The sequence below is a fragment of the Chenopodium album genome, chromosome 5, assembly GCF_948465745.1.
Source record: "Chenopodium album chromosome 5, dcCheAlbu1.1, whole genome shotgun sequence".
NCBI classification, from domain to species: domain Eukaryota; kingdom Viridiplantae; phylum Streptophyta; class Magnoliopsida; order Caryophyllales; family Amaranthaceae; genus Chenopodium; species Chenopodium album.
The window spans coordinates 2,478,607-2,503,498 of NC_137838.1; the positions used below are offsets into that span (position 1 = coordinate 2,478,607).

The following is a 24,892-nucleotide window of genomic DNA, read 5'->3' on the forward strand; positions in this document are numbered from 1 at the left end:
ATGGTGCGTGAAAGGTTTGTCCATATTTTCACTATTGATTTCATCATTTAATTTAATAATATGAATGTATATGAAAACATAACACCTTAGATAATTTTGTACAACACATGTAGCTTGATTTATATTTATTTGATCACTATCAAAAAACACATTTTAATTTAGAAAAATTAACATAAAGAAAATGGATCGAACAACATATGTTTTTGACAATGATCTTATTAACATATTTACAAGATTTTCATTTGTGTTGTACTGTAATAGTTTTTTGATACTATAAGTATGTACCATCGTACCCAAAACAAATGAGAACATATTTTCTATCGACTTAATTAATGATATACATATATATTGAAAGTAAAGAATTAGTTTTATTTCAATAAATTAACACAAAAAAACAAGGGTTGGTAAATGTATGCTCAATGCACGTGTGACAATGACCAACTACAAGTAAAAACGCTACTCAGTAATTAAACTTTACTAGTTCCACACTTTCATCCACATTATTAACAAGGATTGAGAAATTAATGAGGGAAAAATCTTTCTTGATACTGTTTTTTTAAACATTTAATATTAATGATAATTAGGTAATTACTTTTAATTGAAAATGAAATATGAGTTGTCATTAACAAATGCTTAGGTAGATATAAATTTTTTAGGAAATAAATCACCCTATTTGATACTCTATAATAATGTTTTAAAAGTGTCCTTATGAATTTGAGGCTCTCTAATAATGCTGTTATTAGACTGTCTCTAATTAATGCTGCACCACGTGGTATTTTAATATATGTTATATATCCTTAGGTTGTCCCTAATTAATGCTGTGCCACGTGGTATTATATTATACTCCTTTACTTTTTGACTAATAAGTTAGTCAATTTCTGTTTTCAAAAGTTCTTTTTTTAATCCATTGTACACCATAAGAAAAAATATAGTCATGTGAAATCTTGTTTAATTTGTCTCATACTTTAAGAATATTTAACTTCTCTATTTTTTAATTAGTATCATGTAATTACATATATTAACACTTGCAAATGTTTATTGACAACCATGTTCATATATTATGGGAAGGACTTGGTCCGTTTTCCTAGACGATTGAATGAAAATTTAAATTTCCATTTGTTTGGCCAATAAAAATTATGATTACTTACGAATCCAAAAATTGGTCTCATTTAATGTATCCTATTAAATTATAACTGTGGTTCAGGATATGCACAAAGTTGTTACTCTAGACACTTATAATAAGATAGCTAGGACAGTTTCATTCCCTTAATTTTAATAAATTATCCATAAAACCTCTAAATAGGCTTGCCTTGTAAATTGTATGATATTGAGTAATTATCCTCTTTATCCCTACAAGCCTAGAAACAAACGCAATGCAAACCGATTGTCTTTACAAGCTAAGAATAAGTTTGACTCCATAATTTAGTAACTGAAATTACAAACCGTCTAGCAAAAGTAACAATAAATTCTACGACAGTACTATAATTAATAAAAATAATTATTTAAACTCAACAAACTTCACATGAAAATAACACGCTCTAAAATTACACATTTTAATACTCAAAATAGTCTAATACAAGTAAAATTTTACACTGGAGTATAGAATGGACACCATAACTCGAGTCAAGAAAGACACAGACTACGACTTGACTTTGTAATAAACTAATAACTAATAACAAAACATGGGCTTAATTTGGGCGCCCACAACATCTCATCATCTTAAAAAAATTTCAACACATTGCTTTTGGACCGTTTAAATTAATCAACAACATCTCTTTCTTCCTTACTTTCTCTCTCATCTCCCCCCAAATCTGCGCTTCGCCGGAAACCACCGCGCACCACCGTCGCAACGGCGGCGCTTCACCGAACAATGTCAACATCACTAATCTCAACGCCATTTTCTCTCCCAACAAAAACCCACCTCCAATCTCAACAATCTCAAGCATTTAGTACTCTAAAACCTGCAATTTCTCTCTCTAATTTCACTCCTAAACCACTTTCTCTCTCCTCCCGAAAACTCCCACCTCTTTCTGCCATGGCAATCGAGAAAGAAACCCCAGAAAACGAAGCCCCACCCACATTTCTCAAGGACCCATCTACGTCTTCCGACAGTGTACGAGGAAGATTCGAGAAGATGATAAGGGATGCACAAGACAAGGTTTGCGAAGCAATTGAGGCCGCAGATGGTGGCGGGAAGTTTAAGGAAGATGTTTGGTCGAGACCAGGTGGTGGTGGTGGGATTAGCAGGGTTTTACAAGACGGTGTCGTTTGGGAGAAAGCTGGTGTTAATGTTTCGGTTGTTTATGGTGTTATGCCGCCTGATGCTTATCGTGCTGCTAAAGCTGATGGTGGGTCTCATAAACCTGGTCCTATCCCTTTCTTTGCTGCTGGAATTAGCTCGGTAAATTCTGATTTTGTTGATTTTTGATTGGAATTTTGAGGTTGAGATTTTGATTTTGTGGGTGATGTTTCTAATTTTGGATGGTTTTTTGTTTGATTTTGAAAGGTTATGCATCCGAAGAATCCGTTTGCTCCAACTGTGCATTTCAATTATAGGTACTTTGAGACTGATGCTCCCAAAGGTATCCAATTATGTTATTGAATTTTGTTGGTATTGATTGAATTATAGCAATTTCAATTTTGATTGACTATTTTTATCAATGTAGAATGTTAATGGGAATGCAATTGGTTACCTATAGTTCTTAAGCAAGGGTCTGATAGTGTTCTACTTTACCAATTTAGTTCGTTTAGGATGGTGGTTTGTGGCCATTGTGGGGGCATTAGTGAATTAGGTGACACTGTTATAAACTGAGTACTGTATAATGACATTGGAATGTCTTGTGGCATGCTGGCATCACATTGAGGATTTGAGGTTATAAATATAACAAGATTTGAACTTGTGAATGTGTTTCTGAGCTATGTTTAGATTAGTTAAAGGTAGTGAAGAACAAGGGAGAGTAGCATAAGGTAATACATATGACTCAAAGGCATTTGATATGACTAGAGTAATCATATTTCTTCAATTTTTGAATGTGGTGGGAACATAAAGCATTTCATGATATTAGGTGTGTTATGGCAAATGTTCTTTTAAAATTTTTTAATATGGACTATTTTGCGAATTTTCAGATAACTTTATAGTTTAACAACTCTATATTACTCGGTATAGCAATTTGGTGGCCTACATTCAAATTTCAAAGATGATGCATGTCATTATGATTTAATGAAACTATTCTTAATGTTAGTAGTTATTTGTATAAATTGTATTCGTTCTAAGTCCATTGCAGTGTCGTATTTGGATACATTATCGTTTCAATTGTTGTTCCATAATACCAATTTTGCTTTACCTAGCAAAAGTTATAGTGGTGTTGCTGATATTCTGCTCCATGGCTTTCAAGTTTCAATTAACCTTTATTTGCTTTTGTGAAGTATAACATGACCATGACCCATTCTGAAATATCACTACTTAAAGCCAGAAATTGCTTCATTGCTAATTGTCCATGAAATCTATCTTTTGCTGTGATCACTGTTTTGTGATAAGAGGTAGAATGATGGCAGGGTTCCTGACTTTAATGATCTTCATGGGTTAGCTGGGTGCTGGGAGGCCCATTAAAATTTTCAAATAGTTCTCTTGCTAAAGTAATAAATTTTAGCTTCGAGAGCAGTTTCTGTTGTGAAATTGTGCAAAAGAATTCTTTCTAATTAAAAGGAAAGAGCAGAGAATATGATCTTAGAAGCTTGATGCAAAGCTTTGTTATGCTTTATGGCATGTAATTTTTAGTTTTAGACATCGTTTGGGTAGTGCTCTCAAACAAATGTTGTTTTAAATGTACAGATGTTCCTGGAGCACCTCGACAATGGTGGTTTGGCGGTGGTACTGACTTTACTCCTGCCTACATTTTTGAGGAAGATGTTAAGCACTTCCATCAGGTATTTGCTCCAATAAAGGGCTAGAAATCTTTGTCATTTTATGATGTGAAGCTGGTGTTTATATAGTTATTATGTTTCTTCACTTAATTTTAGGTGAAGAGAACATCGCCTTAGTAGTCTAGAAAATTCACATCAAGTTTTTTTTTTTTTTTATATATATGAAGAATCTGTATTTTGATCCTGGTGGTCATATGTATAATACCTCTGTCCCCTGCATTTCTATCACCATGTACACCTTGCTGACTTTTTTTTTTTTTTCGAAAAAAAACTATTGAACACTTTCGGTTTTCAAATTTGTGGTTGGCCATATGTGCTTAACAGAATGAAGGTATATGGTTGCTACTTGGGTTGACAAGAAATGTTGCTGGCTATATTCATTAGCTGTGTTTATGACAAACAAATTACATAGTGTTGTTTGCTTAACATACTTCATGTTTTTGATGTTATTGCTGCACAGATATGGTGTGAAGTCTTCACCTTAACTATCATTTGGCTTACTTTGTAGGTCCAAAAAGATGCTTGTGATAAATTTGATCCTAGCTTCTATCCACGTTTCAAGAAATGGTGTGATGATTACTTTTACATCAAGGTTTGTTTCTTGTAAGATGGTCATATTTTATTGTCCTCAGATGCTTAATCTTCCATGTGCTGATGTGCATGCCTATTTTTTACTTTCTTCAAGAGTGGGTGGAGAATTTCATTTTAAGAAGCCTTGTTTAGTTGAATTGGGAGAATTTTTTGCTTTGTCTTGCCAATTTGCTGATTTGCCATACTCTACCCATGTCTGCTCTATTGTATGGAGTATCAGGAGACTTGTAATATCTTCTAGGTTCATTTGGGTTTTAGTGATGAACAACATGAACGAATTTCTTTGCTTTGTCTGGGCATATTTGCTGACGTGCCAAGCTACCCATGTCTGCTCTATTATTGGAGTATAAGAATACTTAGACGGTCTACTAGATTCAATTGAGAAACTTTTGATAGTTTGATGTGTCTATAATCTATATCTTATATATCCTAATATATATTTACACAGTTCCCCATCCTATTGCTCTAAATTATAAGTCAATTATAATATCATTACAACAGTAAAAATCATTTTATTATATCAAGGTAAAGAATTTAATAGTTACCAAATTGCTAATTTGCAAAGGTGGCTAAAATGCCTTATGTTTTAAGATGGAGACTGTAAATTGCTGCGGCCCTTAATGAACCTTGAAAATATAAGGAGGTGAATACTCAAATGGCTTCTCAGTTATCACTTTTTCCACTCTTCCACATGCTAACTTACCTGAGAGCTGTAGTTTAACCAGGTCGATTCACTAACCAGGATTATTAAAAGCCTACAGATCAGAAGATCTTCATCTCCTACTTGTTCTGCAATTCTTCAGATAAATATATTTTAAATTTTTTAGTGTGCTTTGTTTGATGGAAATCATGTTGCTGATGCTTGTGATAAAGAACTAGAGCTCTACCATTATAGAAAATAAAATGTTAGCTCTTTCACGCTTGCTTCTTGTTATAACTGATCATCGTATATTTGTATATCATACATCTGTTATGTTATCAGTATATTGTTGGAGTTTGTTTTTATCTTTCTATCTACTGATCTGAATGTGCATTCTGAAATGTAGTGTATGTACCTGATATGTGATTTAGAAAGCGTTGTTACAGTTATTTATGGTAAGAATTTATTCATTAGCGTTTTTTCAACAGCACCGAGGTGAACGGAGAGGGCTAGGTGGAATCTTTTTTGACGATCTAAATGACTATGATCAAGAGATGCTTCTTTCTTTTGCCACTGGTACGTATAAGCAGTGAATCCTCTTGTAATCTTTATATACGGAGTAACAGTTTATTCTTGCTTTCCAGCATTCCAGGTATGATTTTAACTTTTGTGATGCTTTTACTCAACTTTGCAGAATGTGCAAACTCTGTGATACCTGCATATCTACCTATCATCGAGAAAAGGAAAGATACACCTTTCACCGATAAAAACAAGGAATGGCAGCAGTTACGACGGGGACGTTACGTAGAGTTCAATTTGGTATGATAATAGCTTTGAAGGCTAGAAATTTACTCCTAATTTCTTTGCAATGGGCTCACTGTTGTATTATTTGATGGGTTTATAGGTCTATGATAGAGGAACAACATTCGGTCTGAAAACCGGTGGTCGTATAGAGAGCATTCTGGTCTCTCTTCCTCTGACTGCTCGATGGGAATATGACCATGTAAGCTTTTTCGTAGCCCCCTGTGATCCTTTTACCATGAAGCCTTGTGAGTTATCCCCCTCTTTCAGTCCCAGCTCAAAGTTAACATTGCTTTAGAGCACAGTATTGAGTTTGGAGAAAGAATTACGAGAGGTAGAATGCTACGTGGAATGTTAACTTTGAGCTGTGACGAAGGGAGTAAAAAAGCAATTTGAACTGACATGTTGCAATATTATTATTATTATTTGCATAAAATCACTTATATTTTCGATTTCTTGCCACACTTGGTGTTTACAGAAGCCAGAAGAAGGCAGCGAAGAGTGGAAATTGTTGGATGCTTGCATCAATCCTAAAGAGTGGTTATGATCGTGAATTCGTGACAATACCTTTGTAGAATCAGCCTGACAACTTTCTCCAACCCCTGCCTTTTAGTGCGACTGCTTGAAGTTGTAGCGATAAGTTCCTTTTTGTTCATAGATTGTATTTACCCCTTTTTTGAAGGTTCAAATGTTCAATTGTAGATTAATTCTGAGAATCATCCGCGTGATTGTAGATGTAATAACCTACTATGAATGTAATCAGGTTTAAATTGTAAGAACTTTGCTCTCTCTTGCAGTCTTGTTACTATAAACTATAAAGGACTAGTTTTGTCAAATTACTCAGTAAAGTTTGGTCCAGCTTGATTCAGGCTTCAATGCAAGTTATCCTCTTAAACGGGCTTGGATGATGGCCCAACTTTGGATAATTAAATTAATCAGGGGGCAAACATTCTAGCTACAAATACTTTTATGTACTACTAATAGGCTTGAAGTTGGCTTGTATAAATTTGTTCAAATGTTTAGTTGTCCTAAACTTTACAAACTAAAATACTCTTTCCTTGAAAATTTCGCATTGTATTTTGGTGTATTCGGGTCTCTAATGGACACTTGAGAGTATAAAAAGGTTGGTTGTTAGGGCCTGTTCTATTTAGCTTATTTTCAGTTCAGTGTAGTTTATATTGGTACATCATTGATCATTGTTGTTGTTTATACTCGTATTTGACTTAAGTTGAATTCATAAAGGTTTTTAACAACATGACGAACATCCATGCCGTTCTTCAGCATAAAATCGTAATTATCATCGTTAATTATGCAAGAGATAATAAGTCAAAGTCAAGGAGGTCCAAAGTGGAGTGGTTACATAATTACTTTACATAAGTTTGGAAATTAAACTTTCTGATAATAGGAATGGGCCCATAAACTATTGTCATTCCTGATAATCAGCAGCAACTTGATTTCAGCCCATTTGTTAACATTATCATCTTAGCTAACTTTATGCCAAGATTGCCAACCATATAATTTCGTTGTTTTTTTGCCCTTGTTTTTTACCGTTCATCTATGCACCATGTTTATCATCCTATATCTTACTAAAGTAGTAAAGTTGACAAGAAAATAAAATTATACAGGTGATAGTTTCATATTAGTATTCATCTCCGTTCCATATTATTTGCAATGATTTGACATAAAATGGACCGTTGCAAATAATATGAAACGGAGATATTAGTTTGAGCTTTAATTATTCTAGCTACAACTAACAAAGATACTCCTAAGTCTTAAGTACTACTCATGGTCCAAAACTCTATGAATTCCTCCTTTTTCTTTATAGATGTTGTGTTGTATAATGTGCGAGCGGCCGCTAATATCAATAGAAAAATATATAAATATTATATTAGAAAATTAATACTCATACTAATAGGATTAAGCAAGATCATAATGAGCATGCATGCATGAAAAACTTTGTGGAATGAAGTAGTATGATTGGTGCACCGTTATACTCCATATATATCTATAAATCAAACTATATTTATTCAAACAATATTGTATTTTAATTACTCCGTAATAAATTAGGTTAATAATCATTAAAATTCATGCTATAGATTTCAATTCAACACTATCACTATGTTTTGTGATGTATGTTTATTACTTACAAGTTGATCGATCAATTCAATTTTACATGGCTTTGGAGAAACATGCGGGAACCACTTCTTTTGTTTCATGCACGTTTACATTTTATGTTGGATTGTCATGTCAAGTTCAATTTAGCCACTTATTTCTTTTTGTAGCTTATTAGTATGGAGTACTCTATATAAGGGTGTTTTTCTGTTCTTTGCTTCTAGTTTCTTCTAACATCATAATTGTTACACTTACATACTTCTATTATAACTGATGCAAGAAAGATTTGCGAAATCAATAGAAAATAAAGATACAGATCAGATTTACGTGATTCACTAACAATAATGAGATATAGCTACGTCGACCGTCTATGTATAGGTGAAATCAGATTTTTAAGTAACTTTGTAAAGATTAGAATAGATCGAATTAAGAGTGTATATAATTTAACGTAAATTAATTAAGGAATGAGAATGTAATTGTCAAATCAACTCTTAATTGTTTGGAATAAATGATGGTGTTTGTTTAATTACTACTCCTTTCAACATTTGCCAACTCTATAGTTCCTATGATCTACTATACTTTGCCAAGGCTAGCTAGTCCTACATATATATGTATGGTCCTATACTCCTATAGTATCATGTGATGGGTTGATATGTAATTTCAAGTCATGCATGCATGCAATTAATATAATGTACATATATACAATTGACAAATCACACATCAAGCAATAATGCATGGTAGGCAAGAGTACATTTTTTTTTTTGAAAGAATAACGCTGGCATGAGCATGAGTATGTACTTACTAACCCTTCTTCAAATACTAAATGCAATCACAACTATTTTAAAACAAGCCATATACGATATTGAGGTACTTATAGATCAATACTTGACCCGGTGATTATTACATGCAGTTTTATTGGTTTCATGAGAGTCTCGAGAGTGGAGAAATTTGATATCATCACAATACTTGACGACTTGACCTTTATTTGCTACTATGTACTCTCTACTTTACTTTATGTTGTTTACGGCTTCTATTATTGCTCATTTTTATCGCTCATGGTAGGTTACAATCCCGAACTTTAAAAAAAAAAAAAAAAATTTAAAATTAACTTTTCTATCTAAGCATTCTTATGACACAAAATAGTCAAAATCCACTTACTATTCTTTCTATCTAAATATTAATGTTTATAATTTAACTTAGAATCCATTATCAATCATCATGCAACTTTCACTACTTATACTACGTATTTAAAACTCTTTTGATAAGATCAGAAAATCGGATTTCCTTCAACCTCCGACCAATCACCCAAGATTTTCATGAAAACCAAATTTGCTAATACTCTATTAATTTTATCTTCAATCTTATGCACTTTATATTTTTTGTTAATAAAATTCATTTGTCAATAAGTAATATCTTTGCACTAAATTAAGATGAACGTTTTTCTGACCTCCTACTATTTCAAATTTTAAATATTCATTGAGTGGAGTAGGATTTTACTAGTTATATGTATATACAACCTTTATGTTTTATTTCCCCCTTGATTAAAGCTATCAACATCACATAATAAAACTCACCCACGAATTGGAAACACACAAAAAAAATTAATACTCCGTATTCCTTAGTCTTTCACCATTTTCCATAAACCTACAAGATTTTTACTTTTTTTTTTTTTTTTGAAACATACAAGATTTTTACTTAATTACAGTAATAATTACTCCATAATATTTAAACTAAACCATCCATCTCCCCCATATTAGAACATATTTAGCCATATTTTTTTTGAAGGAATTTCCCATAAAATATAACCACATAAAATCAATAAATAATCTCAAATTTCCAACATCCCCTCTTCACTAGCTGTCTAGCTCACTCGCTTCACCAATAAATACTCTCACTAAGTCACTAGTAGTAGAAAATTATCATAACAAAATCCAAAACACCCAAAAAAAAAATAAAAATATGGGAGGTTTAGACTCACCATATCACCCTACTTCAAAACCTTCTTCCTCCTTTTTGAACAAAATAATAAAAAACACCAATAAACACAACATACTCACTTTAATTTTCATTGTTTTCCTATGCTCCTTTTCCTACCTCCTAGCAATATGGCAGGGCCGTGGTAACAGCCCTGCCACCGCTATAACTTGTACCACCACATTCAACAACCTAACCGGGTCGGGCTCATTAGACTTCGTGGCCCACCACACGGCGGACCACGAACTATCCACTTCAAGCCCGACCCAATCACGGGTGTATCCGCCGTGCAACATCACGTACAGCGAATACACCCCGTGTGAGGATAAAAGAAGGTCAAGAAAATTCACAAAAACCAGACTGATATATAGAGAAAGACACTGTCCCAATAAATGGGAGGTCCTAAAATGTCGGGTACCCGCCCCAAACGGGTATAAAAGCCCGTTTAAGTGGCCCGTTAGTAGGGATTACGTATGGTACGATAACGTACCACATAAACATTTAACGGTCGAGAAAGCGGTTCAAAATTGGATCCGGTTCGAAGGTGACCGGTTTAGATTCCCTGGAGGAGGGACTACGTTTCCTAATGGTGCAGACGCATATATTGATGATATTGCTAAATTGATTCATCTTGATGATGGGTCTATTAGGACTGCTATTGATACTGGTTGTGGGGTAAGTTCTTTTAATTTATTTTGTTTTTTTTTTTTATAAACAAATTAATTATTATTTTTGTTTTGATAAAATGTATTAATGAAATTTGTTGGAATGCTAGTGTATTTTTGTGGGTGATTAAATTGGGTTTTTGGTATTTTGTAGTTATTTTTTTTTTTTCTACTAAGGTAATGTTTAATGTTATGATTGGATAATAGTGGGCTACGTAAATTAGATAAGGTGGAATAGAGAAGGATGTGCAAGTGGAATCTTTTGTCTTATGGTCCTGATTTGTTTGCTTGGAAGAATAGTCTAAAATTGGGGAATTTTCTACTGATTTTTTTTCTTCTCCAGGAGTAATAATTGTGTGATGTGAAGTTCCGCACGGGTAATTTTTGCTATTACGGGTTTGTTCTCTTCACATAAGTTATACTGAAATAATGAATAAAGTTTCTATAGATGAAGTTTGTATAATAAATCAAATGGATAATTAATGAATATTGATTGAGAATAACTTTCCATAAATACTTAGGAACATGGTCTAAGTTGCATATTGAGTTTGTTCATGTACTATAACGAGTACCCTTTACTTCACATATTGTATGAGATTAATATGGAATGATTATTATTTCACTTGTATGAGATCGATTGTTTTAATAGAATTTAAAAAGCAAAATGGGCAACTAATCAATTAAAAACACAAATTTGATTTTATGTAACTATGCTAACAAATATCATTTGATAGTATCACATGATCAGGATCTTAGCTGTAGTCATTTTTTTTTTTTTGGAACAAATCTTAGCTATAGTATCATACCTGATATGCTATAGCATTCTTATTTTCTTAATACAATGTATTATACCATTAGTTGCTTCAATTATTTAGAGATCAATAGAAAATTTGATGTAAAAAAGTTAATTAAATTTGTTTACTAATAGGTAGCAAGTTGGGGAGCGTACTTGTTGTCAAGGAACATATTGGCAATGTCCTTTGCACCAAAGGACACTCATGAAGCTCAAGTACAATTTGCCCTAGAACGCGGTGTTCCTGCTTTGCTTGGTGTTATTGCTTCTAAGAGACTCCCTTATCCTTCTAGGGCTTTTGACATGGCTCATTGCTCTCGTTGCCTTATTCCTTGGGATCAATATGGTACTGACAAATTAATCCACTCGAATATACTCATATTTACTATTGCATACAAAATAATCATACTAGTATAATTTGAAATAACCCTTAACACACATATTAATTTAGTTGTGCTATTTGTCATGTTTTGTATTATTTTGGAACAGATGGAGTATATTTGATAGAAGTTGATAGGGTACTTCGACCAGGAGGATACTGGATCCTATCGGGCCCACCTATTCGATGGAAGAAGTATTGGAAGGGGTGGGAGAGGACCAAGGAAGACTTGAATGCAGAACAAACTAGGATTGAAAGTTTAGCCAAAAGTCTATGTTGGAACAAAGTGATAGAGAAGGGTGATATTGCTATTTGGCAGAAGCCAATTAATCACATAGATTGCAAACATAACAAGAAAGTTAATTCTATGCCAAATTTTTGCCCTGCTTCGGATCCTGATCGGGCTTGGTTGGTCTTTTTGTCCCTCTTAATTCGAATTTGTTATACATTTAGATAAAAAATTTCACGTGTTTTTGACCATCTTATACAAGAACTTGACGTCTAGCTTATACTTGTTACATTTTTCTTTATCATAGCGGACTTTAATTTATATAAGATGCAAATAATAAAAAATCTTAGGTACTATTTGAAACATTCAGCATTGTGCTAACAATATTATGCAACAAAATTATAGGTACACAAACTTAGAGACATGTCAAATCCCTTTACCAGAAGTTTCGGGGGATGAAGAAGTTGCAGGAGGAAAATTAGAAAAATGGCCTAGAAGATTAACAGCAGTACCACCAAGAATTAGCAGCGGTACTATAAAGGGAATTACTCCGAAAATGTTCCAAGAAGACATGGAATTATGGAATAGGAGAGTGTCTTACTATAAAACAGTGAACAACCAGCTAGGACAACACGGAAGGTACCGAAACCTTCTTGACATGAACGCGAATTTGGGTGGATTTGCCGCGGCTTTGGTGCATGATCCTGTTTGGGTGATGAATGTTGTGCCTGTTGAAGCAAAGGTTAATACTCTTGGAGTCATTTATGAAAGGGGGTTAATTGGTACTTACCAAAGTTGGTAAGTAACAAAAATAATAATGCATTTTGTGTTTTATTGAAGTTTTTCTTTGATGAAAGTAAAGTATAAAAATTGTGCAATATTTTCTTGTAGGTGTGAAGCAATGTCTACTTATCCAAGGACTTATGATCTTCTCCATGCAAATTCTGTTTTTACACTCTATAATGATAGGTATGTATATCTTCTTGAAATTCTGTTTCTTCAATTCTATCGAGTTGATCATTTTTGGCCCAACTTGATCCAAAAAGCCCAATTATGTACAAGTTTGGTCTTTGCTTTTTAAGGCCCTTTGACTCTTGAGCCCAAAGTTGGCGGCTTTTTAGCTCAACTTATGGCTTGACCTATGATCAACTCTATATGTATATCTCGTACAATGGTTATATATCACAATAATTTGGTCGATGTAATGCAGATGTGAGATGGAGGATATATTGTTAGAGATGGACAGGATATTGAGGCCAGAAGGAAGTGTAATTTTTCGAGATGATGTCGATAATTTGGTGAAGATACAGAAGATAACAGATGCATTACAATGGGATAGTCAAATAGTAGACCATGAAGATGGTCCTCTTGAAAGGGAAAAAATTTTGTTTGCTGTAAAAACTTATTGGACTGACCCTTCTATCTAACACTAACGAGCAGGATTCCAATTCTGCTTCTTAGTTTTTTTTTTTTTTTTTTTTTTTACTCCAAGTTAAAACTCATTCTGTATTAAAAATGGGTAAATCCACACAAGTGAAATGAAAAAAAAAAGAGAAATTTAACTCTAGTTCTTTATGCTCTATAGTCGATTAGTCGGCTTAGTCCTTTTCTCTCATACGAGTTTTACCTAGTAACATTAGGTTGTCAATTTGTTATCGTGATTTTATCATGAAAGTAATGTACGTATCACTAAAATTCAAGTTAGTTTTCTAGATTAATCAAAGGGGCAAACATGATACAACATTTTGGGAAGAAGCAAATTCACAGCAATCTTCTATGTTAGTTCTTGCTATATTTGCCCTAGTAAATTAAGGTCCAAAATTTTGACATCCTTCTATTTTTACACAAAAAAATAAAAATAAAATAAATAAATAAATAAAAAGCTTTGACTAATGATATTATTAATTGGTGATGACTGAGCAGGTTGACTATAATCGAAAGTCACGGAGATATTGGCCTACTGCTGTATCTGTATTGAGAGATTCATGGACAACATTGGTGTGGTGGGCCTGCGGGGTAGGTTAGCAACTCATGTGGGCCAAATTGCAAAACTCTATTTATTCATTTGGCTTTTCATCTTGTTAGGCAGTTGCTCCATATTTTCACTGGGATCGGATTTTAAACACCCTTAAAAATAAGAATATCAGAGAGTGAAGGATAGTTTAAGTGTTTAAAATTTTCCTCCCGATTTCAAAGTATCTTGAGATCAATTCTCATCATCTACCTTTGTAACTCTAACGTCAACATTAATCAGAGTCGTAACATATTAACACGAAGCTAGTTGAAAGTGTACCATCAAGTTGATAATGTTACTGATCAAATAAAATACGAGTAGTTCTACTTTGAGACCATGATAACAAACAGACATACACAAACTACTAGACTAGCATAATGTTTTGGAAAGAAGGAATCTCAAAGTTTGTAGTTTAGTAAAATGTTACTGTACTAGTCATTTAGTGCTACAAGTTTTGCTATCCCATCGATATTCTCAACCAGATTCAAATCAAATAAAGCTTCATCTTTTATTTTCTCTCGAACTATCACTACTCTACTGTCTAGTCTTCACCAATAAATTCACCCTTAAACCCACCTTTTTCAAAAGTTAAACTACTTCACAACTTCAACATTATTTCCTCTGTTCTTGACCTTCCCTTTTAAACACTCTCTCACAATTTAGGAAAGTGAAAAAAAAAAAAAAAAAAAAAAAAAACCATGAGGGGTTTAGACACAACTTACAAGATTTTTCCTTTTTGGAGGAAAATCAATCACATCTATGCACTAACCATCATTACAATCTTATGTTCCTCCTCCTATCTTCTAGGCAGGTGGCAACGCGGTAGGAGTGGACTTTCCACCCCTGCCACAATTGCCACCTGCACTACAAACAACCTCACTAGCCCAATCCAGGTCCCCAAATTGTTGGACTTCTCCGCCCACCACATGGCGGAGGATGATCCATCTATGTCCATAGGTTCGGGCTTACTACAAGCCCGAACCTACCCATCGTGTAACACTAACTACATCGAGTACACCCCTTGTGAGGATCCACGACGATCATTAAAGTTAAATAGAACCCGGTTAATGCATTTGGAGCGACATTGCCCGGCAAAAACGGAGCTCCAAAAGTGTCGGGTACCGGCGCCATTCGGGTATAAGAGGCCTTTTACGTGGCCCGTTAGTAGAGACTATGCTTGGTACAATAACGTGCCACACAAAGAGTTAACAGTGAAGAAAGCGGGTCAGAATTGGATCCGATTTGAAGGAGACAGGTTCAAGTTCCCTGGAGGTGGGACCATGTTTAGAAATGGTGCAAATGCATATATTGATGATATTGCTAAGTTGGTCAACCTTCAAGATGGCTCTATTAGAACTGCCATTGATACTGGTTGTGGGGTAAGACCTTTTTTCTTTTTCTTTTTTGTTTAACATTTCTTTCTTAAATTTTCGATTAAGAACTTAATTATTTCAGTTGTTTAATTGTCTTTAGTATTGTCTTTACACTTTAAATAAAGGTAGGTAAAGTAAGATGCTTGAGGCATTAGTTTAGACAGTTGTCATATTTTTATAAAGTGATTTGGGTAAAAATTATGTTATGAAAGGGTAAAAACCTTCTTACTTGTACGTACCTAATTATATCGACCATGCTATTATTTCATAATATCAATTGTAATAATAGAAGTGAAATAAGTAAAAATGAGGTCATGCATTCAAGGGGGAAAAATAAAAAATCTTATATGAAGTATATAATATTGAATATTTGAACCTTTTATTTAACGAAGTTTGGAACAAAATTTTGATAACATTTTATATAGGATTAATGATGTGTGATTTTGTTGTGCCATGATAATCTTACAATAAGTAGGTAGCTAGTTGGGGATCATACTTGCTATCAAGGAACATATTGGCAATGTCATTTGCACCAAGAGACACCCATGAAGCACAAGTTCAATTCGCCCTAGAACGCGGCGTCCCTGCTTTGATTGGTGCCATGGCTTCGAAGAGACTCCCTTACCCATCTAGAGCTTTTGATATGGCTCATTGTTCACGTTGCCTTATTCCTTGGGACCAATATGGTACTTTTTTTTTTATTCCATCATAAATTCGAGTATTATTGTAATATGTTATGCTACATTGTTTACATATATGTTGTTTTAATTGGTACGAAATCTTGGCAGATGGAGTGTACTTGATAGAGGTTGATAGAGTACTCCGGCCAGGCGGGTATTGGATCCTATCCGGTCCACCAATCCGGTGGAAACGGAGTTGGAAATCATGGGAAAGGAGTAGGGAAGACTTGAATGCAGAGCAAACTAGATTAGAGAATTTGGCAAAAAATCTTTGCTGGAAGAAAGTTGTAGAGAAGGATGATATTGCTATTTGGCAAAAACCAATTAACCACTTCAACTGCAAAAGAACACAAACTGATAACCCAAACCCACCTTTATGCCCGACTCAGGATCCGGATTCGGCGTGGTAAGTCCTTCCTTGTCAATTCTATCTTCATAACTTTGAGTACGTAATTTCCATACTTAAACCAATTAATTAGTTGACATTCACGCCACCTGTTTACTATTATGTGGTTTATTACATAGTAAACGTGAACATTGATGTATAATTTTCAAACTAATTAAACATGGACAAAGATTGTGTCCAAAAAAAGTAGATGAATTAGGTCATGCCATGCTACAAAAGTATGACACAAACATGTGGTTGGTACTTACAAAAATTTAGTTAATCCAATTTAAAAAATATTTGTACAACTTTTTAAAGCATTAGCTAAATAGCTAATATATTTAATTCTATTTTATTTCTTGAAATATAAACTAGTATATTATTATGATTTTTGGATTTAACAACATTATCCAACAAATCTCTAGGTACACAGATTTGCAAACTTGTCTAACACCTTTACCAGAAGTATCAGTGAATGAAGAAGTTGCAGGAGGACAATTAGCAAAATGGCCTAAAAGATTGACAGCAATCCCACCAAGAATTAACAGTGGATCACTTAATGGAGTAACCCCTGAAATGTTCCAAGAAGACATAAAATTATGGAAGAGAAGAATGTTATACTATAAGAAAGTGAATTATCAGCTAGGGCAGCAGGGAAGGTACCGGAACCTATTAGACATGAACGCGTACTTGGGTGGTTTTGCCGCGGCTTTGGTTGATGATCCTGTTTGGGTGATGAATGTAGTTCCTGTGGAAGCTAAGGTTAATACTCTTGGAGTCATCTATGAAAGAGGGTTGATTGGAACTTATCAAAGCTGGTATGTGGAAATAACACAGTATAATGTCACAAAGTAATTTAATTGGACTGCCCTAATTTTTGTGTTTTCTTATTGTAAGAGACTAATGTGATGTTTTGTGCAGGTGTGAAGCTATGTCTACTTACCCAAGAACTTATGACTTTATCCACGCTGATTCAATCTTCACACTCTATAAAGACAGGTACGTAAATGTTACAAACCTTTTTATTTGACAAATTGTTACATTATTTGGTTACAATCCCCCACAAATTTACACTTTTATTTCCTATGTCAATTAATTGTCACGTATATTATTATCCGAAAAAATATTGTAATTTTTTCTAAATCGTAAGTGTCCCTATGTGGTGTAGGTGTGAAATGGAAGATATATTGCTGGAAATGGACAGGATTTTAAGGCCAGAAGGAAGTGTGATAATCCGAGATGACGTGGATGTATTAGTGAAGATTAAGAAGATAACAGATGCATTAGAATGGGATAGTCAAATAGTAAACCATGAAGATGGGCCCCTTAAAAGGGAGAAGCTTCTTTTTGCAATTAAAACTTATTGGACTGCCCCTAACCCAACTCAACAACAGTCCAATACTCGCTCATAGCCCAATATGATATTTTATTTTATTTTTTCACTATGGTGCAATGTAGTTTAGTAATTTACTTTGGTGCCCTGAATTTTATGATAGTAATATCAAACATACATCAAGATTATTTTTGGTTGACTTCGTTGATGAAATAGCACATGTAATAGGTTTATAAGTGGTCAAACTCTTCTATGATATAAACTTGTGAATAAATTTCTAATTCTAACCCCTAAATAACTTTCAATATTTTTCACATATGGATTACATGAGATTAGTAAAACACAATGGGCATAAATCATACGGACCCGACCTACACCCGAAAGGATGAACTATCCGGAATAACCTGAACCGAAATTACCCGATCGAAACCTGAACGTGATCTAAGGCTAGATTGACCCGACACTACCTGAACCTGATTTGACACGAGACCTGATTTAACCCGATTCGAACCCGACTTGAATACCTGAATTGACAGCTCTAGTATATTGATTGGCTTCTTTTTAAAAAAAAAATAATAATAAATAAATTATTATTTATTTTTTTGAAAGTGTATATTGATTGGCTTGAATTTACAAGATCGGGAGTAAATAATTAAAGTAGAGAATAAAGCGTTAAACCTAGCGTAATTAGGAAACAGAGCGTAATTAGGAAACAGACATACACAAACTACTAGACTAATACGAGATTGTATCTTTGATTACTTCTTTCATACTCAAATTTGGCTTATTGGTGTTAATATCTGCCATTGTTAATTGAGAGAATTTGAATATATATATATATATATATATATATATATATATATATATATATATATATATATATATATATATATATATATATATATATATATATATATATATATATATATATATATATATATACTTGATTGAGCAGTGATATGATCAAGCTTTCACCCCTAGGTTGTGTCATTATAAGTTTGTAGCATATCTTTTTACGGTACAAAACTTGTGCTTAGGGGTATTACTGGCATTGGTGTCCACAGGACGAATTAAATTAGCATTCCAAACGTAATATTTAGCATAATAAGGAGTAGTATTGATTCCTTCTTAATTACCACAAAGACTTGTGTGAACCTGATCCACAATAATATTATTGTGGACCCGAGGTCTGTACACACGCAACTGACATAATATTGACCATAATGACCCTTAATTTTAACATAGTAACCTTATTTTTAACATGACAACCTTTATTAAAACTACTACAACATTTAATAATAGTGTGAACTTGAAATATGACGTTATTACCCTAATTTTAACATAGTGGTCTTTATTATTCATATTGATCAGAATATAAAATATTTCATTAAAAAAACTAACCACTTAGGCATATATTACGAAAATGTCTTTTATTTCAACATAGTGACCCTTTTTTAATTATAGTGACCCCTTTTTTTTGTTAATAAAACAACCATAGTTTCTCTAATGTTAGTGGTCCACAATAAATTAGTGTGAACCAGGTCCATTTAAGAAATTGTATCTTAATTACTCGTATGTACTACAAGTACGTACTTTTTTTACTGACACACAAAAAAAAAAAAAAAGTACGTACTTGATGTAGCAAAAACATAAAAAGAAAAAAAAGAGAGAGAAGATAGATACAAGTGAAATACTCCATAGTATATAACAACACAAAGTCTTATATCATATCTGTTTATATCGAGTAATTGACACAGTATTGCAATTAAGCTTGATCACTCAAGTATCTTAGCTTATTATTACTCTACTTTTTAGTGATATTAATCACAAGTCTAAGCTAATATATTTCAGATTAAGCCCACCGGCTGGGTCATAATTTTGATAAACCAATACAGGTACCATTTACTCATTTAGATCGATTTGGATCAATAATTAATAGACATTTAGTTATCAACTATGGAGTACTTTAAATTACATTGTCACCTGTCACCACCTTTAAAATTAGTTTTGAAAATAGAAATTACTCTGTAATTGTTAGGTATCTCAAATAATTGTGTGTTTCTTGTCCAGCTAGTTCATATTGGACTTGACAATAATTAACCTAGGTTTGAATATTATTACCTTTTATATACTCCATATTTCTTATTTATTCTTAGTCCTTAATTATGTTGTATTCTTGATATTTTTGTTATACGAAACGATGTCTAGTGCACTTATGCACTAAATAATGTGGTAAATAAAATTTTGCTACAATTTCTAAAAAAAAAATTGCAAGTGGCCTTCCATTTGTTGTGGCTTCACGATTTTTTTGGACCTACAATGGCTACAAACTATCACCTAGAGATTATTTTGCATTTGATTCACACAATTACACTGATAAAAGAAGCAATTAACCTAATGCAAATTTGATGACCTATGAATTAGATAAATCATGCAAAACATCACATCCTAAGTACGTAATAACCTCCAATTTCCATAATATATAAATCAAACTTTTGGACCTTCAATTCACATCAAACACAAAATCATCAAATTAACAAAAAATCAAACAAAAAATTAATTAGAAGAAATGGCATCTATTAGCATGAAGTCCTCAACATCATCTTTCCAAAAGATGGCTTTGGTTATACTAGTACTTGCACTAGTGGTGCAACTCAAGGGCTCAATGGCTCAGTCTACACCTTCTAGCACATGCGCCTCCCAGCTCGGTGGTCTGAATACGTGTGCACCCTTTGTGGTCCCCGGACAAGCCAACGCGAACCCGAGTGCTGAATGCTGTGGGGCCCTCCAAAGTGTGAACCATGATTGCCTTTGTAACACCCTAAGGGTTGCTAGTCAGCTGCCTGCTTCTTGCAACCTCCCCGTTCTTAATTGCAGTACGTTGTTTTCACCTTTTATAATTTTAATTACATGATTCTTTTAAGAAGTTTAGTGATTATTTTTGTAAAAATAACTAATTTGATATGAAAATTTTTAATGCAGGTAACTGAGCTAGAGATTTGCTGATCAAGAAATTAAATAAAACATCAAGCTTTGCTATTTTTCCTTTTAATTTATAATTTTATCTATTAATATGTGCCAACGTACAAGAAAAATTGGGCAGTTGGTCACGGAAATGTGTTTGAGGGAGAGAAAAGAGGCACAAAATTATAAAGTGTACCGTGCCTTTACTAAATAAGTATATTACAAATATATGTATGTAATTCCTCATTTATGGGAATTAACACTTTATATTATAACTTCTTGATTTTGTTTTTCCATTTGGTTTTCTTTTCAAATATATTGAAATTAATTGTTTAGATCGCTCAAAACTATATCCCAAATATATTTTCAACTAGTTATGTACTTCATTGTCGATATGCTCTACAAGTGATGGTACGGAACAACGGATGTCAATGAGGCAGAGTGAGGTGGTTAGATGATCTCCCCTATCCCACCACCCCACCTTAACCGTACCCACCTCCATAAAAAATAACAGAACAATATATAAAATGTTATTTGGACACAACACTTACAATAAGAGAGGTTTTCATGTTTATGAAAATTTTTTGTGCTCAACAAAAAGAAAAACCACATGATTCGTAAATAGGATAAATACTCTATTACGAATTTACGACTCATTAACTCGATAGTTTAAGTTTGAAGCTAAGTTTACCCTAACGGACTCTCTAGCTAGCTTCTACACCGAAGCCTAAACATAAGATCAAGTTTGGGTTAAAATTGCCCTACGAAAAATCTATTCTATAACTTGGGTTAAAAACATAAGAGCTACATTGGGCCGAACTCCAAGAACAACATAACAATACACAACTCTATTCTACAGTTTTCTCAACTACTACAAAAATACTCGTTTTTCTGGAACTGCGTTTCATTTCGTGGATACAGAGAAAGAAACTGTAGCAGTAATTCATTCAAGTTCCAATTTTGCGCCAATTTCACTCCAAGTTTTATCAACGGTAATCCCTTTTTTCATGAAATTAAAATCCAATAATTTCTTTTATACTCTTCAGATTTTTTCCATGTATTTGATTGTTTACAAAATAAGGCCCAATCTTTGATGATATTTGCTTTCTTTTAATCTAATTACATATAATTATCTTCTGGAATTTTGGGTTATTTTTGTTGTAGTATGTTCAAATATTATACCGTGAATTTAGTAAAAATTTCATATTATTGCGATTTTTGTATGTTGGGAACTCAGAAACTATTCAATATTTCAATGTAGGTTCAGAATTCAGCAATTTAGGAAATTTGTAATTTTGTTAGGTTTATCAGTATCAATTACTTGTATATGATAAATTGTTTGAACAATAAGTTTGTGAATGTATCAGGAAGTATAAATTGCTGAATTGTTTGAAGAAAAATGGAGAATGATAGAAAACCTCCCCAAATTTTTTGTTTGAAATGGCCATGGGATAATAATGCCATTAGCCAACACCAGAAAAACCCTAGAAATAGTCCTTGTGATTTTGATACGCCTTGGGTCTTCAAATCATTACAAACCCTAGGAACCCTTTCTTTCAATTTCATCAGTTCAATTTCAAAAAACCCTTCAAACAACAATTCCCCACTTAAAAATTCCCTATTCAATTTTGCCGGTTTTTGGCAGAACAATAAAATTAGCAATGAGGTTGATGTTAGAAGCCCCAATAGTGGTTTGGAAGTGAAGAAGAACCAACCTTTGAGAAAGGGTTTAACCCCGGAAGAACAAGCGGAAGCGGAGCAGAGAGCTTTTGCAATGGCATTGGCTAGTGGGAAAGAGGCAACAGTTCTGGAGTTTTATTCCCCTAATTGTAGACTTTGCAATTCGCTTCTCGGGTTTGTGACAGAAGTTGAGAATCGCAATGCTGATTGGCTTAACATTGTCATGGCTGATGCTGAGAATGAGAAATGGCTACCTGAGGTATAATCAGTTTCTATTTAGTTTATTATTTTAAGGAGCTTTTAGCTTTAGGTTTTCCAAAATTTTATTATGTTATTGCATACTTTGGATTCAAATTATAGTGCACAATTTTTTTTTCAGATTGTGCTTGTGATAGAAATGTAGGTTCAGTGTTAATTTTATCACGTGTTGTATAAGAAATTTAAAGCACTCAAATTATATGTTAGATTATGAACAGGGCGAAAGTTTAGTACGGAGTATTGTGAAACCTTAGGTTTTGAAGTTTGTGCACTTCAAATATTTTAGTGTGGTTAGGTGCTATACTAATAAATATTTTGATCGATTGTGGGATTTGCTAGTTTGCATTTCCTCCTTCATAATTAAGCTGATACTAACTGTATTTTGTGAGCAAGGTAGTTTACGGTCTGTTATATATACAGTGTGGGATGGAAATTCCAGATGTCCAAACAGATTCCTTGGGTGTTAGGTTGATAGTTTATTGCACTGATATTTTTTTTTTATTATTTTTTTTTTATTTTTTATTTTTATTGAAAACCAGTAAATAAATCGTAAAGTCTTGAGGAATTGGCTACATTGTGATGATCAGCAAGTGGTCAGATCATTGATCTGATTTTATGAAATTTCTTGGTTTATGATGAACTTTGCCCATCTTATAGCTGTTTGTCCCATCTTTTTGTGAATAATCCTCTGATGTACACAAATTTGCTGAAATTTTAGTACGTGGTGAAATTACATCTCATGGATAAAGTAGGATTTATTTTTTCACTACTTCTTGTGTTACTGATTGGTATAAGTGTATAACATTATGCTTTCTGGCTTAGGGGTAGCTTATACAAATTAACTTCTGACTGTTAGCGATAATGTGATGCAGTATACTTTTAAAATGCTCTTGTAAACTCCTTCAAACTTTTATTTCTTTCTTTGTGATGTGTATTTACACTAGTAATTTCATTGCTAGTTTATACCTTGCTTTCTATGCATTGCACAAGATTTATCTAAATTTACAGCTAGCACTGAAGCTTCACGTCTAATATCTTAAATATCTTAATCCAATCTCAATAGATTGGTTCTGGTCTTCTGTTGCTGTTATCTGTAAACAAAATCATTTTGCTTAAGCATTATGTAAAAGAAGTATAATCTAAAAATTGCTTGTTTTGTTTCCACAAATTCAACACCTTAGGGCTTGTTTGGCATCATTTTTGGTTTTCAGTTTTCTGTTTTTTTGAAAACCAAAAACCAAAAACAGGAAACAAGAAAAAGGTGTTTCCACTTTTCTGTTGTCAGTTTTCAAAATTATCATGATTTTAATAAGTCCATATATTTTTTGAGTCATTATGTGACATATATAATACACTTTTAAAAAACAAAAAACCAAAAAACAGAAAACCACAAATGCCAAACGAACCCTTAGTTACTGGATCAGCTTCTCTTATCCTTGTGTTTTTTGTTGGTGCAGCTTCTTCATTATGATATAAAGTATGTTCCTTGCTTTGTTATCATGGACAAGCATGGGAGGGCGTTGGCTAAGACTGGTGTTCCTAGCAGTAGGCTACATGTAGTTGCAGGCATTTCCCATCTTCTGAAATTGAAACGTCCTCAACATCATTGAATACCAGAATATAATATGCTCATACACTGTATACTGGATATCTATTTCTCATTGCTCCTCAACATTATCCATTGGTGGTAAATTTATCTTAGTGATTGTATGTCTAATATCTTGAATTGTTGATGCTCCTTACTCTCTTTCACTTTAACATTTTTTTGGGGTTTACATAGTGCAATTGCTTCATTTTTTTTAACCAATGTATTATATTATGAACGTTATAGTATGTTGCTGAGTACTTTGTCTATATGCCACAAATCACAAATAATTGTATATTTAATAATCTTTTCTAATGTCTTTTAAAATGATTTATAAGATATGGCAAGTTAAATTTCATTTTCTAGGTGTGCTATGATTGGACCATAATTACTCCCTACATTTTTTTAAGTGTTACGCTTTGACCACCACATAGTTCTAGATAGTTTGGTTGTCTTTTATATATAAAATGTAAGTGATGATGTTGGGGTATTAAAAAATTATAAGAAAAGAT

The 24,892-nt window shown here is 33.2% G+C and overlaps 4 protein-coding genes across 4 annotated transcripts; all 4 read left to right on the forward strand.

Annotated features, from left to right (window-relative positions):
* The first annotated feature begins 1,717 nt into the window (after nt 1-1,717).
* Nucleotides 1,718-6,792, forward strand: LOC145631488 (oxygen-dependent coproporphyrinogen-III oxidase, chloroplastic-like). Its single transcript, XM_081683581.1, has 8 exons — nt 1,718-2,401; nt 2,507-2,582; nt 3,833-3,927; nt 4,433-4,516; nt 5,644-5,731; nt 5,850-5,974; nt 6,060-6,158; nt 6,435-6,792. The coding sequence occupies exons 1-8, from the start codon at nt 1,871-1,873 to the stop codon at nt 6,501-6,503; spliced, it is 1,167 nt and encodes a 388-aa protein (XP_081539707.1). The 5' UTR covers nt 1,718-1,870; the 3' UTR covers nt 6,504-6,792.
* Nucleotides 6,793-9,939: 3,147 nt separating this feature from the next.
* LOC145631489 (putative methyltransferase PMT15) lies at nt 9,940-13,675 on the forward strand. Its single transcript, XM_081683582.1, has 6 exons — nt 9,940-10,717; nt 11,636-11,846; nt 11,990-12,287; nt 12,514-12,906; nt 13,000-13,077; nt 13,319-13,675. The coding sequence occupies exons 1-6, from the start codon at nt 10,028-10,030 to the stop codon at nt 13,533-13,535; spliced, it is 1,887 nt and encodes a 628-aa protein (XP_081539708.1). The 5' UTR covers nt 9,940-10,027; the 3' UTR covers nt 13,536-13,675.
* A 1,145-nt stretch (nt 13,676-14,820) lies between these two features.
* Nucleotides 14,821-18,113, forward strand: LOC145630039 (putative methyltransferase PMT16). The gene is made up of 6 exons (XM_081682274.1): nt 14,821-15,501; nt 15,971-16,181; nt 16,284-16,581; nt 16,986-17,378; nt 17,482-17,559; nt 17,729-18,113. Exons 1-6 carry the CDS (start codon nt 14,821-14,823, stop codon nt 17,970-17,972), a joined length of 1,905 nt encoding a protein of 634 aa, XP_081538400.1. The 3' UTR covers nt 17,973-18,113.
* Nucleotides 18,114-21,678: 3,565 nt separating this feature from the next.
* On the forward strand, nt 21,679-24,598 carry LOC145630041 (uncharacterized). The gene is made up of 3 exons (XM_081682275.1): nt 21,679-21,849; nt 22,225-22,796; nt 24,253-24,598. The coding sequence occupies exons 2-3, from the start codon at nt 22,257-22,259 to the stop codon at nt 24,403-24,405; spliced, it is 693 nt and encodes a 230-aa protein (XP_081538401.1). The 5' UTR covers nt 21,679-21,849; nt 22,225-22,256; the 3' UTR covers nt 24,406-24,598.
* Nucleotides 24,599-24,892: the final 294 nt, after the last annotated feature.

What these genes read in the sequence shown, in the direction of transcription:
- LOC145631488 (XM_081683581.1), top strand. Translation starts at nt 1,871, where the DNA reads ATGTCAACATCACTAATCTCAACGCCATTTTCTCTCCCAACAAAAACC. An exon ending in TTGCTGCTGGAATTAGCTCG is followed by an intron (nt 2,402 to 2,506) that starts GTAAATTCTGAT and finishes TGATTTTGAAAG; the next exon opens with GTTATGCATCCGAAGAATCC. An exon ending in GCTTCTTTCTTTTGCCACTG is followed by an intron (nt 5,732 to 5,849) that starts GTACGTATAAGC and finishes TCAACTTTGCAG; the next exon opens with AATGTGCAAACTCTGTGATA.
- LOC145631489 (XM_081683582.1), top strand. Translation starts at nt 10,028, where the DNA reads ATGGGAGGTTTAGACTCACCATATCACCCTACTTCAAAACCTTCTTCC. An exon ending in TATTCCTTGGGATCAATATG is followed by an intron (nt 11,847 to 11,989) that starts GTACTGACAAAT and finishes ATTTTGGAACAG; the next exon opens with ATGGAGTATATTTGATAGAA. An exon ending in TCGGATCCTGATCGGGCTTG is followed by an intron (nt 12,288 to 12,513) that starts GTTGGTCTTTTT and finishes ACAAAATTATAG; the next exon opens with GTACACAAACTTAGAGACAT.
- LOC145630039 (XM_081682274.1), top strand. Translation starts at nt 14,821, where the DNA reads ATGAGGGGTTTAGACACAACTTACAAGATTTTTCCTTTTTGGAGGAAA. An exon ending in TATTCCTTGGGACCAATATG is followed by an intron (nt 16,182 to 16,283) that starts GTACTTTTTTTT and finishes AAATCTTGGCAG; the next exon opens with ATGGAGTGTACTTGATAGAG. An exon ending in TTCACACTCTATAAAGACAG is followed by an intron (nt 17,560 to 17,728) that starts GTACGTAAATGT and finishes TATGTGGTGTAG; the next exon opens with GTGTGAAATGGAAGATATAT.
- LOC145630041 (XM_081682275.1), top strand. Translation starts at nt 22,257, where the DNA reads ATGGAGAATGATAGAAAACCTCCCCAAATTTTTTGTTTGAAATGGCCA. An exon ending in ATGAGAAATGGCTACCTGAG is followed by an intron (nt 22,797 to 24,252) that starts GTATAATCAGTT and finishes TTGTTGGTGCAG; the next exon opens with CTTCTTCATTATGATATAAA.